The 14,538-nt window shown below is 38.9% G+C and overlaps 1 protein-coding gene across 34 annotated transcripts in view; it reads left to right on the top strand.

The window, feature by feature from the left end:
- ZMYND11 (zinc finger MYND-type containing 11) overlaps nt 1-14,538 on the top strand; it is a 137,112-nt gene that overhangs the window by 94,804 nt on the left and 27,770 nt on the right. For 26 of the 34 annotated variants that reach the window (XM_004278369.2, XM_033403052.2, XM_033403051.2 and 23 more), the window contains 2 exons: nt 12,664-12,741; nt 13,210-13,302. In XM_004278369.2, the coding sequence (XP_004278417.1) occupies nt 12,664-12,741; nt 13,210-13,302 (171 nt within the window). Of the gene's footprint in view, nt 1-10,607; nt 11,597-12,663; nt 12,742-13,209; nt 13,303-14,538 lie in introns of those variants that run through there. The other 8 variants (XM_033403060.2, XM_049705686.1, XM_033403055.2 and 5 more) reach the window with 2 other exon arrangements.

Below are 14,538 nucleotides of genomic sequence, written 5' to 3'. Positions count from 1 at the left end.
TTGGAATGTATGCCTTTCTAAACAATAATTAAACTATTGTTTTACAAGTACAGTAGATTGTTATTGAAATAGAGCCTATGAATATCAGATTAGCATTTTGCTTTGAAAAAAGTTCAAGTAATGTCCTGTTTCACACTCCTGTTACTGAGAACTCTTATTAATTGAAAATAAAAAAGAATTTTAAATTACTTTTTTAAAAGTTTACTGTAAAAAAAAAATTCAAATAATTTAGAGGAGGATAAAGCAAAAAAATAAAATTCCCAGAAATGCAACTGCATCATAGGTGAATGTGCTCACAGACCTCTCTGTACGCACATGCACATCCATTTGTATCCATCTGTGTAACTGGATGGATTGATGGCTTACATACACTGCTGGATCATAGCCAGTTTGCTTCCTCAACAATGTCCCAGACATCTTTTTTCTACAGTGTGAAAGGGCTTCCCTGATGCACATTTATGTTGTTTCCATGTGCTGTCTGACAAGCAACACTGCACTGAAACTCACCTGTCAGGGTGGGCGGGGGATGGGACACCAGTACCACCGTGTTTGGGATTGTGCCCCCTTACACCTGGAAGAGAGTCTGCTCATAATAATTTATTTCTGTATGAAACTGAAGTTTATATTTTGTTATATTTAGATATATTTGAATTTTATATTCCTGAAATAGCCATGAATTTTCCAGAAAAAAAATGAGAAAACCATAACTTTTAAGTGAAAATTGCTTTAGAGATTTTATTTGCCTAAAGGATATATCTTCTAAACAAAATGTAGTCAATTATATTTTTAAAAAAGAGAATTAATTTACATATGTCTACCTAATTCTGTTTGATTGCCTTCACAGGATAAATAAATTCATTGAAGTGGAATTCTTAAAGGATAGGCACATTTCAGTTTGTGATTAAAAGAATCACCAAGTTGTCCTTCAGAAGATTATACCCATTTATACCAACATTGAAAGTATTCTCCAACTTTTTGTTACCAATTTGATAGGCTCCAAATAGATATCTCATTTTAATATTCCTTCATTTTCATTTATATGGTTTTCAGGTTACAGTCATTTTTTCCTTGATGCCGTAATTGCAGAAGGCAGGCCTGTGTGTGTGCACAAGACTGTGTGTGCGTGTGTGCCTGTGAGCATACGTGTATCCAATGTATGTCTGTGTGTGAATGTGTATGTGTGTATGCATGTCAGAGTTGTGTGTATACACGTGTGTATGCATTTGTGTGTCGTGTGTGTGCAGCTATGCATGTACATGTATGTGTGTGTGCGTGCATGCACGCACTGCACACTTGGTGGCCTCCAACCCTGCTGGTAAACATCATGGTACTGTTTGAATGATATCTACTCGGGTTTTTTAATACATGGGCAAGGTGACATCTTACAGGAAACCCTCAGACCACCCCCCAGGTTGGTGCCATGTTGCCTTTTAGATCATAGCTATCTGGTAGATCTTTCTATGGGCATGGAAGTGTTCTCTCTGTGCTGTCCAGTAGGAGCCACTGGGCATGTGTCTGTTGAGTACTTGAATGTGGCTTGGAGACCCAGGAACTGGATTTCAGTTTGGCACATGTGGCTTATGGCTACTTACTGTATTAGACAGTGCAGTGTTATAACTGCATATCTAAATGCCTGTAGTACTCCAAGAGAAACATTTTGGTATAAAATGTCAGCCTCATGAGTGGCCTGGCATTTGTTCTCCCTATCAAGCCATAGTTACGACTTGGAAGAATTCTAAAGGAAGGTTATAAACCAGCTTGCGCCCTGCCGCCCCTCCTCTGCACAGCAGATCGTACAGCAAGCACTGCATTGTGGCTGTGTAAGTTACAGTGTGGTGTAATGTAATGTATAGTGCACAGATCAATGGCTACAGTATTTGATAGTGCTGTGTTTGCTATTAAGCTGGTACTTCCCAAAAATCAGATCAACTGCAGGGGAAACTGTATAGCAAAACAAAATAGTTGGCACTTTCCAGGCTAACAATTCTGAGACAATAGTATTTTGAAAGGTCCCTATTTCCTCCATCCTCTTTTAATACGTTCATGTTCCTTACATAAATGAATTTTGTTTTTATAACTTTAAGGAGTTGTAGATTCATGTTACTGCTTTCAAATTCAGATAAATGAAAATTTTATGTTAGGACTAAAATCTGTCATTAGGGAGCAGAATGGAGGGCTCTGAACTGTGCTCCCGTGGAAAGTACTAGAATGGGAAGTCTGCAGTGACCTCTTTGCCTCCTTTTCCATATTTGGTCCACTGTGCTGCTCCAGTGAAATCCATCCAAAGATTTTTTTTTTTTATTGAGGTATAGTTGACATACATATTATGTGTTTCAGGTGTACAACATAGTGATTCACAATTTTTAGAAGTTATATTCCATTTAGTTATTATAAATATTGGCTATATTTCCTGTGTTATACTAAATATCCTTGTAGCTTATTTATTTTATGCATTGTAGTTTGTACCTCTTATTCCCTTACCCATATCTTAGGCTTTTATAATTGTCTTATAATATAAAAATGTTGTATTACTATTTATATCCTTAACATCTTTGATTCACTTTACATCCCATTTATGATGCACTTGTCGTGACTTATATATGAAGGGATCAACTTAAGTCACAAAAGAAAAAATACCATTCAAAGTATTGGATAGGGGATATATTATTCCAGTATGTCTTTAAAACTATAAAATACTCATCTGCCCACAAATGTTTCATATGGTATTTTTCTCTGTTTAAGGGTCACAAACTTTAAAATTTGTGTTAATGTACAAATGTATGGTGAATCAACTTAGCCTACTAATAAAATACAGAAACACAAGAAAATGTAGATAAGAAAATGAAGAAGAATTTATATGGGAGAATTTTACTTATTTAAGAATACTTTGGTTCTACATCTAATCCGCAAAGCTCTCCCAAATTTGCAGTGCCTGATTCTCTGATGCTTGACTAGTAGGCCATCTAAGGAGATCCGAGGAAGGGAGCTACACTAGTAAGAATTATTCCTAAAATCTCCCTACTACTGCAGCTTCTCCTTAAAATATTTAGAATGAAGATGTCTATTTTACAGGCAACTTAATAGATATATACAGAAAGAAGTCTATAGAAAGCATTTAAAATTAACTTTTAGATTGGATGTTAATCCCCAGGTACTATATATTTTTTTCACATGGGGTATAGTATACTCGTTAGACAGCTACTGAAAACAAGGGAATTTAACTGTTTACTAAAACTAAACCAAGACTGAGTTGCTATTTAGGAGGTCACCATGGGTACATACTGACTTGTCACTGTTAACTTAGTTCTGGGTAAGTTATATTTGAGTCATTTGTACTGTGACTCCTGATGAAAGCTATTTCTTGAAACTGGAGATAGAAATTTACTTCTGAATTCATTTTTCATTCTTTTGGGTATGTAGGCAGTATAGTTTTTTTAAATCTCAAAATTAAGGAGAATTCTCATTTAATGTTCAGAGTGAAACAGGACAAAATGTGAAACGAAAATATTTTGAACGTATATTCTTTATGTATCTACTGTGAAACTGTATTCTTGCTTTCTGATTAGTCTTCCTTTTTTAATGTGGGAAGTTTATTAATATTTTCACCCTGAAAGTAAGTACTTTTACCTTCAAGATACATATTATCAATTCTGGAGTAGAGATTTGATTTTTAAATAAAATAGAAGAAGCGTTTTTTAAAAATGTAGACAATCATAGTATTGAAAGCTACGAATGAACATTAATCAAATTTTTTTTTACAATTTTTAAAGACAATGGGGTCTTATTTTTATACTCACAAAAGTAGAAAATTAATTTTTAAGAAGATCTTTGTCTGAACCAATTACTTTGTAAGGCAGTTTTGGTATTCATTCCTGGCTTTACTAGAGGAAAAAGTAATGGGAACATTGATAAAGGATTTTTTTTTTTGCGGTACGTGGGCCTCTCACTGTTGTGGTCTCTCCCGTTGCGGAGCACAGGCTCCGGACGCGCAGGCTCAGCGGCCATGGTGCACAGGCCCAGCCGCTCCGCAGCATGTGGGATCTTCCCGGACCGGGGCACGAACCCGTGTCCCCTGCATCGGCAGGCGGACTCTCAACCACTGCGCCACCAGGGAAGCCCTGATAAAGGATTTTTAAAATTGGATCTAGGATATAAAATTGTAAAATCTCATGTATTGTTATATAAGCTCTTTATAAAACTACCTGGAGCCAAGCAAGAAAGAAAAAATCCACACTTTCTACATTGCCTCCCCATGATGAATTTAACAAGTTACAGTCAGAAGGTGTTGGATGTGAGTGTGAAATGTTTGGGGTGTATTTTGTCCTTGAGATGTATCTTTTTAGTGGCTTTTAAAAAATGTTAATTGAGCTTTATCTTTTATTTTTAGCTATAAGGGATTAAAGAGATAATAGTTGGACTGGTTCCTACATCAAGGTGGTTACAACTTAATCTAGATAAGTGTTTCCAGTATTGATGTACTGAAAATATGTACAAAGTGCGCACAATTTCCTTTTATTGTCTCTGCAGGTGATGAGGCCGGAGAGGAAGGGGTGGAGAGGTAGGAGTGGGGAGGTAGGGAAGGAGTGGGGAGGTAGGTAGTGTAATGTTGCCTGGTTGTCAGCCTCATTAAGCAGAGAACATATGATACTCATTCCGCGACCCCAGAACAGAGACATGTAAGTTATTTTCAGAAGAGAGAATGGAAAGGTTTACTCCATTGAAGAATCCGTCCTCCCTCTGCCTTTTGAATCTTGTTCTTTCTTTAAAGACTAGTGTTGGTAGAAGATGGAAGGAACAAGGAGACACAACCTGTGTTCTATGAACTTTTTCGAATGTCCCTTTCCTATTCTTAAATCCCTGTAATCTGCTGCAAAACAACTTAAAGTTATGTCCAAAAGTAAATTTAATTTTGAATGATAAAATTCCTGACATAACAAGAATAACATAACACCCTTCTCTCTATAGCTAGTATTATAGCAATTTCTATGTGGATGTAGTGGATATAGAAATATTCCATGTTTTCACAATACCAGTCAGTTGTGTGACTTGTGGAATTAATTTGAGACTATACTTTAATAGTTGGTAAATCACCCTGGACTGGCAGATACAAAGCTGATTATATCATCTGAACTTAGTCAAAACCTCCCAACCTCAGTTAGAGAGCAAAGAGTTGACTCTGTTAAAATTAATAAATATAGATACAACTGAAGTAGCATTCAGTGCTGTTTTGTGAATCTCCATGAAGAAGTCTGGAAACCCTGTGCGTTAGTGATTCAGTAGGAGCAACTTCTCAAGTAGAGAGTGCTTGGGAGTAGAGTCATGTTTGCCAACACACTCCAAGAATCCACCTCAACATGTTCTTTGTGGTTTGAATTATCCTCCAAGTTCAACTTTTACCTATGAGTAAGAAGGCATATTTGTGACAGCCTAGGGGAGATATTTAAACTTAAGTTTCTTTAACTTAAGTTTAAAAAAAAAAAAACTAGTGCCAGAAACTCAAGTGCAAATGATTGTTGCTGGACTGACCACGGGAGATGTAGGATGGAGCTATAGGGAGTCATGCACTCCTAATGCAGAAGTGTTTAACCAAGTTCCTACCCTGGTGCTGGCAGCAGGTGTGGTGTTCTGTTCTTCTGCTCTTGTTGAGGAGACTTAATTTCAGTGTGTCAGTACTGGGGGTGAACAAGACTGAACATTGGTATATTTTTAGAAGACTGTGCTAGAAAGTGATTGTCATTGAGGGGCTGCTGGGGTCCCAGTGGTACAGAGGAGAAATAAATAGTAGGGCTTGGGGCCACTCCCACCAGACCAGCTCTACTGTTAAAATCTCAGATATTGGGTTTCTTATAAATTCTTTGATTCCTTTGTGTTCCAGCATTACAAGTGGTTATAGAGAATATTGCAGAGCCCCTGATTTCCTTAACATAGGCAATTTAGGTGCAGCTAAAATTCATTGGGATTCATTTCTATTCTGTGATTGCAGATAGTTATGGAGGAGAGCTTGGAGCTTCCTGGTTCCTCTGACAATATAGGTAATTTATATGCAGACTAGTGTTTCTCCAATAAGCCCCAGAGACCATCTGTAGCAGAATTACTGGATGTGCCTGTTTAGAACACATCCTTGGGGTTGGGGCTCAGGAGTCCTGCACGCTCACTAACATCCAGTGAGCCTCTGATTGCTAGAGGACATCAGCCATGTTTAGGTGTCATCTGACAGTGAAATGGTACATTAACAAAATGGTTTATGGTGGCTTGAATGTGCTAACACAGCTTGGGTGTGAATAAGTATTTCACATTTTGGAAGGATCTTGTATTGTTGAGTTCAACTACATGGAATGTTTTTTTCTAGTAGGCAATGAAGTTGGTTAGTAATGACTGCCATTAGGTCAATTCAACTAGTATTTATTGAGTATTTACTATTTGATAGATACTGTACGAGGCCCTGGCAAAAGAACACTGAACTAAACCATCATGGGACCCTGCTGTCATAGAACTTATAGTCCAGGGGTTGGCAAACTACGACCCATGGGCCAAATCAAGCCCACCACCTGTTTTTGTACTGCTCATGAGCTGAGGGCGGGTTTTCTACTTTCAAATGGTTGAAGAAAAAGAGAAATAATATTTTGTGACATGTGAAGATTATAAGAAATTAAAATTTCAGTATCTACACGTTTTATTGGAACACAGCCCTGTTCATGGAACGCATGCATTATTTATAGCTGTCTTCTCACCACAATGGCAGGGCTGAGTAGTCGAGACAGCCACTAACTGAATGTCCTCAAAGCCTAAAATAGTTACCATCTGGCCCTTCACAGAAGTTTGCCTGCCTCTGGTCCAGCCTGCTGTGGGAAGAACATTTTGGGTGTTGGGAATCCCCAGGAAAGTGGGAAGCCCTTGTTAATAACAGACTTGGGAGCTTGGATTTGGCGTGGTGAGCAGCACAGATATATTATCTGAGGAAAAGACCCCTGGATTTCTGATTTTACACTTCTTTTTTTCTTTTGGATACTTGGTGTATAGAAGTGGTATTTCCAGAAGTTAATTCTCTGCTAAAATATGTTTCTACAACTGAAGTGCCCTATGTTTCTAGGGCACATTGAAAATTCCAGACTATTCAGTCCTGAATGTTCCTTCAAATAATGGTGCTTGGGCATCATTATCAATAATCAGCTGTGGATAAACCTTGACAGGATCAAAACTTGTTCCTACCTGCTTCCAGCCAAAAAACACTGTAAGGCACTGAGCATGGCTGAATTACTTTATTCATGTTTTGTCTTGTGGTATCTACCTAGACCCATTTGATTTGCTATAATCCAGCAATTATTGTAACTAGCTTAAGAATTCCTTACTCAAGAAGATATTCAAGATTTTCTATTATTTTTCCCTTAAAGGGAAGCAGCCCCTCGGTTATCTGTAATATACCTAAGTGCATCTTAGGTTAGTGGATGTCTTATCCACCTCTGTAACACAGCTTTGGCCATGTGATTTCTGTTGTCTAACAATGGTTGCAGCAACTTTGGGCATGTAATAGGAAGTTTCGCTCTTTATTATTTGTAGATATTGACCAAAGTCACTCCTGTATGCTGCCAGGTGATATGGGCAGTTACCAACACTTACTGGGCTTCACTCTGCTGGATCCTGAGCTGTCACTCTTACAAAAAGGCCTTTACTGAGGAGTTCTGAGGTCTGCAAAGCAGTTCTTCAAAGTCTGAGAAAGAATTGGATCTGAAATAATATGCAGATTTTATACAGCACTATTTTTCTGTTTTTCTTACCTTGTTGTCAAGAGCTATCTGCTTAGTTATGTTACAAGCAGAATGGTGTTTACCTTAGAAGCTACCTCTTTCATTTCTCTTATAGTGGCTTTTTTCAAGCCACGCCAATGTCCTGGTTTGGCCGACAGGCACTAACTCTGCTGTGACTGTCACATAAGGCAGCTCACAACATGCTAACTAAGATGTCCTTAGAAGTCTTAGGGTGCAGCCCTGGACGGAGCTGTGTGCTCTGTTGATTTCCTTTGTGAAATACCAACTCTCTAAATCATAACCAGAAAGTGTTAAAAAGAAAGCCCACAAGTTTAGCAAATGTGGAAGCGTCTTATAACAAGTGCTTCGTCCCTACAAATTGTTGAAAGAGATTTTGCATCTGTTCAGGGTCTTCTCTTTTGTTTGCTTCCCTTCTCTGAGCAAGTGCCTCAGCCTGCACGTGTGGGAAGTGGGCTCCCCCAGCCTCCTGGATACACCTACCAACTGGAGTGTTCACACGCACTTCAGTTCTTGCCCTACATCTTCAGTAGAATCCCATATCTGTCACCAGAAAAGATGTATTGGGTAGCAAGTAAAAAAATAAGTAACACAGAGGCTTTCAAAAAAATAATCCTCCTTGGATAGGAAACTTCTTTTGGTGACTCCTGTACAGCCAGAATGATTGAAGTTTCTAATACGTTAACTGAAGAGAACCAACAAATAGTTGAAACGTAAGAGAGGTGCCTTTCTGTTAGTGTGAGCAAGTAGACAGAGAGGCTTCCAGATCTGGTGTCACTTTAGAAGCCAGCTTCGCAGCTCTGCCTCTTGACTCTTCTCGGGACAGCAGCAGAGGTGAGTTGGGCCACTGCATGTGTTTGTGTAAGGAAACAGCCTCTCTTATGTTGCTGTGCAGTGGTTCTCAGTCGGGACTGCCTGGGAGAAATACCTGGGGTGTTAGGACTGCCAGTGCCCAGGCTCCTCTGTAAACCAGTGTCAGCACCATCTCTGGGTGGCACCTAGACAGTGGTGGCTTTTTCCTTGGAGGTAAAATTTACATTGCAGTGATTTGCACAAGTCTTGAATATGCCACTTGAGAAATAGACCAATGCACACATAGCTGTGTACCCAAGTCCCACCGACATGACCATTGAATCCCACCCCATACCAGATGGGCGTCACTGTCATTAGTGTCCGTCAGATAAGTTGTTCCTGTTCCAGAACTTTGTATAAATGGACATTGGTGTTTTTTTAAAGGCTTTCCCAGGCGGTTCTAATGCACAACCAGAGGTGATCAGCACTGAAGTGGGCTGCTTAAATCTGGGTGGCACTTTATAAAATGTGTAGGGGACTTTCTAGGTAGTAATATTTTGCCAGAGTTGGAGCCGTGAAGGGTGGGGGTGGGTCACATCCATTTAGCCACAGAAAGTCATCCATCCCCCTTGTTTCCTTTTACATTTTGCTGAAATATAGTCACTTTCCTAAGCGTATATCACCACTTTCAGTTGCACACTGAAGAGGAGAGATACTCTAGCATCTTACTCTAAGCAAATTTAAACATGATACAAAATCAGATTTTTATCCTCTAATTTATCATTTATTATATAGTTTTGTAAAATTAAGGCCCTCGGCCTGAACTCTGTACATTTGGAGTCTTCCCAGAAAGAAGTGTTGCTGCACATGGTTATGCTAAATTAGCAATTAATCTAGAAATGTTTAAACAGGTGAAACCAAAGTAAAAGCATTCTGAGAGCACGTAATACCCATGTATTTTGTAGATTCTCTATGGAAAGGAAATAGGAACTGAAAATAGACCTTCATTTAAACAGGGGAATTACATGAACAATGTAATGCACAGTTACCTAAACTTAAGCAAAGTAAAATAGGGTTTTCCCTGTTTCAAAAAGTTTCAATATTTTTTTATTTCAAAGAAAGAACCAGTTGGTTAGGATATTTTAGCTATACAGGCATACCTCGGAGGTATTGCAGATTTGGTTCCAGACCACAACGGTAAAGCAAATATCACAATCAAGTTAGTTGCACAAACTAGTTGGTTTCTGGATGTACATAGAAGTTATGTTTAAACTAGTAAGTATGCAATAGCATTATGTCAAAAAAGGTACATACCTTAATTAAAAAGTACTTCATCGCTAAAAAATGCTAACCATCGTCTGAGCCTTCAGCGAGTCATAATCGTTTCACAATAGTAACATCAAAGATCATTGATCAAAGATCACTGTGACAAATATAATAATATAGTAATATTGAAAAAGTCTGAAATACTATGAGAATTACTACATGTGACCTAGTGACACTAAGTGAGCGAATGCTGTCGGAAAAAGGGCGCCAATAGACTTGCTCAATGCAGGGTTGCCACAAACCTTCAATTTGTAAAAATCACAGTATCTGCGAAGTACAATAAAATGAGGTATGCCTGTAGAGATATTCTGATTCTAGCACTGCATAAATTTCACCCACAGAGAAACATTGAATTGCTTTATTTTCTAAGGCTCTAAAACCAAAAGGAGTTGGATTCTAACTAACAGTGAAGTACTTCGTAGGTTGATGTTGAGAGTGCAGAAATGAGAAAAAAATATTACTGTGCATGTGTAGAATACACAGCAGCCCTGGAGACAGGGCAGCCATGTTGCAGGGGATGCAGTGAGCACCCATCCCCACCGTCACCTCTCAAGTGACTGCAGACGTCCCAGCACTAGTGGACATCGGCTTCAAGAGCACTCATTGCCTGGTTGAGCTCGAGGTATTCAATGGGAGACCCAGAGAGGAGAGTGTTCCCACCCTGCTTAGTTTGGCACAATTTTTAGTGAGCATTAAAGTAATATTTCAGCACTACATACAGTGCTGGTTGTATATTTCACCTGAATAATATGTTACCTATTAAAAGAACCATGACCCCACAGATAGTATTACAAGACTTCTAATCTGATGTAGGTTGCTGTTATACCTGAGTTTATACACAGTTGTATGATTTAATGACCAGAATGATATTTGGGATCTGCAGTGTTGGTAGTCCTCCCAAAATATTTCCGAGTTGGCATGATAGAGCATGTAGTTGGAAGCATTTGGCTTTTTTGTCTGTTTGTTTTTGGCCATGCCATGCGGCTTGCAGGATCTCAGTTCCCCAACCACGGATTGAACCCGGGCCACGGCAGTGAAAGCCCGGAATCCTAACCATTAGGCCACCAGGAAACTCCCTGGAAGCATTTGTTTTTATTCTCCTCTCTTTTTAAGGGAATATAGGTTTCCCAGGAGGTGAGGAAAAAGCCTTCTTGGCCTTCTTACCCTTTCTTCCCTATATCCAGTAGCTCATCAAGCTGTTTAGTATAGAAAGCAGTGCTTGGAGGGATGGCCGTGCTAGCAAGAATGTTTACACAAAAGCATTAATAGCTGACTGTGTTTCAGATCCACTGTTTTACTCTGGCTTACAGGAGGGAGCAGTTAATAGTTCTCATGTGTTTGTGTGCCTGGGACTCACTGGGGATTTTGTTTAAAATGAGAATTTACAAGCTACATCAAAGTCCCTTTCCCCAGAGATTATAAAAGCTGGGGTTCAGGAAATGTCATTGCATTTTAAACTCCACATCTACACCATTGGTACTTGGTCTTGGCCAGATGTCACAACCACCTGAGGAACTAACAGTGAATGAATGAACTTTCCCTTAGAAATTCCAATTCAGATGCTCAGGGGTGGAGCCCAGCTGCATTTTATGGGAGTCCACCAGTGTATCTGAGGTATGGCGGGGGTTGAGAAAAACTGCTCCATAATAAAACTGCACAGGTCATAGAATAAAGCTGAGTAAGGAGAGCACTGACTGCATTGCCAAAGAATCCAGGTGAGGAGGAAGGGAGGGGATCATGTCAAACATGAAGTGTATGAAAGTAAGTCTCCAGCTCAGAAAACAGTTTTCCACTTGTTATGCAGATATTTTAATGTTGTGTATGTATAATCAGTTTGCTTAAGCCATAGCTAAGTTTTCTCATTTACATGAGAAAGTTTTGCTCCTTCTTCCATTGTACTTAGGATATTGAGATGACTTCCTGTGTATAAAATTCTTTTGGGAGTAAGTAATAATACCACTGGGTAGAGACTCATAATGTAGCGGCCTGAAAAAGTTAAAGCGTCTATTAAATAGTGGCCCAAACCTACTCAGTCCTCTGCAGTGCAGTCTACTTGTGGTCCAGTGTCTGTCATGGTATATTAACCTTGACTAGGGAAACGGGAACATTGGTCCTTGTTTCCTAGCTGTCTAGAAATGACATAAAAGTTAAAAAATCCTGTCTTTTTTTCTTCATGTAAAGTTAATTTTCTGAGAGATAAATTAAGGAACCTAATTAGCTTTTAGGCAAGACTAACAGAAATTGGAGTTATTACTGAAGAGATCTGTGACACTTTAGAATAGTTATGTAGATGTGTGTGCTGCAGTGTATGTAATTCCTTTGTGACACAGACATTTAATAATCTTTTTAACAGAGAATAATGTTATGTTGAAATTCACCATTCAATATTGCTATTTTAAAATATTCCCTAAAGGATTTCAGCCATTAATGTTTTTTAATAAAATAAGTGATTCTACATTATATCATTATTATATCATTATTGTTATTATTTCTTTTCATCTGAAAATTGGTTGAAGTTTTAAACATCAAGAAAAGAAAAAAATGCATAGTTCTCTAAGTTATTATGTCAAGGACAGTATAATATTTTCTGATTCTTACCTTGTTAAATGCTGTTTTTGGTATGCAAATTTTGAAGATTTCTCGGCATCAGATAATGTTGGAAATAGTACATCTTTTAAGAAAATCTTCGCACACTATAATCTTTTATATAAGAGACATCTTTTACAAGAATATAGACTTATAAATGATCAGATTTTATCTTGGCCTTTTCTATCTTCAACAGAGCATCAAGAAGAAAAATACGAACAAGCAGGAGATGAGTACGTACCTGAGGTTCATCGTCTCCCGCATGAAGGAGAGGGTGAGTCCTGTAAGGGGGGCTCTCAGAATCGCCCAGAATATATTTCACTCTGGCTTACTCCTTAAAAGTTAGTGACTGACAAGGAACAAATATGCATAGAGCAGTATGAGGGGTGGAAACCACTGCTGTCCCGTTTCTTTTGTGCAGTAAATAGTTCTATAAAAGGCTTTTAAATTTGTTTTGTCTTTGTTTTCAACTCAGGCATTTCTTTAGCTGTATTAGATTAGAAACATTTATATTTTAAAATTCCATTTATCAGAGTGAACATTTTCATTGATAATTAGTGTTTAAAATGAAATTGAATTTTCCAAAATAACTGTTCTTTCTATTCAAACCTTAAGGAATGCCACATTAAACTATAGTGCATGTACATTTTTCATTAAGTTCTAAAGTACTTGTTGTTTAGAAATTGATGTTTTACCCCTCTCTCTAGCCACGTTTAAACTGATGTGTCTCATGACCTTTCAGGCTATTGACCTTAATAAAAAGGGGAAGGACAACAAACACCCCATGTACCGGCGGCTGGTGCACTCGGCGGTCGACGTCCCTGCCATTCAGGAGGTAAAGCTCCCTGACAGCACAGCCCTGGTCGTGCACCTGCCGCCCTCCTGCCTGAGCAGCTGCCCTTGTGAATGGCATGCACTCCCTCTAGTGCTCTTTAGGGGTCATCTTTTAAGAGGCTTGGTTTTCAGCAGCCTGTTGATTCTTGACACTTGCTGCTTAAAGAAGATGTATTGTAGCCTGGTCAGTGTAATGTTCCAGATGTAATTAACATGTGGATGTGGTTTCCTAGTTTCAGAAGCAGTACTTAGGAGTTTCTCTCAAGGGAAGATTAGAACATAGAACTGATCTAGGATCTTGGGAAACACAATGACATGCACTTGAACAAAACAAAGTTTTAACTAGAAAACTTTATCCTTCTTTAATGAAGTTCTTATTTTTACCTACTCTAGCTGAGGATCGTTAATGGGTTTGTTAATATTTAATTACAAATTGCAGTAAAATGCAGTGAACACTTTGACCTGTTTCCAGTTAGCTTTGCAGATTTATTAATTCTGTACCTATGTATCGTTTTGAAGTTTTAAAATCTTATGGTTGGCCATAATTAGGGAGACCATAGGAATAATTTAATATCATCTTACTCCTTTCTTAACCTGCTTAATAGCTGAGGAAGAATGAAGGTGTATTATTTCAGTGGAAGAAAGGGATAAATGAAGGTTGTTCATAAAAACGAGCAATTTAAATTTTACCTCCTACCCCTAGATTGTGTGGCTTCAGGCATAGCCTCTTTTCCTAACTCTGAGCCTCTGAGAACAATGAAGAACTCAGCTGCCCTTCCTGCCCTCTCCCTGTGTGGCCCCTCCCCACGTTCTGCAATCTGATCCTGTTGGGTCCATGGAGCACACTGGCTGGGCTGATGGTGCCTTGTTAGCAAGTGCTGACCATGAGCGGAAGCACCATAAAGAAAATGAAGAGGAAGACATGATTTTCATGCTTTCAGGAGCTTACAGTCCAGACCAAAATACGAGCTATGATGGTGCTTGGGGACTGTGGGGTGCGGTTGTCCCCACCTGGGTATAGGCAGGTAGCCTGGGAGCGCTGCACAATGCCAAGGCCTGAGCACCTGCGAGCCCAAGACCATGAGAAGTTCAGGGTGGAATTCAGATATCAATATTCATAAAAGTGCCCTGTGACCCTTGATGCCAGACAGAACCATCATTTGCCTTGGTGCATAGAGGACCTCCTAGGACTTTAAAATTGTTTATACATCAGCACCTAATCCCAATTCAGAATTAT

The sequence above is a fragment of the Orcinus orca genome, chromosome 2 (genome assembly GCF_937001465.1).
Source record: "Orcinus orca chromosome 2, mOrcOrc1.1, whole genome shotgun sequence".
Taxonomy (NCBI): domain Eukaryota; kingdom Metazoa; phylum Chordata; class Mammalia; order Artiodactyla; family Delphinidae; genus Orcinus; species Orcinus orca.
This window is presented reverse-complemented; position numbering and strand designations above follow the sequence as displayed.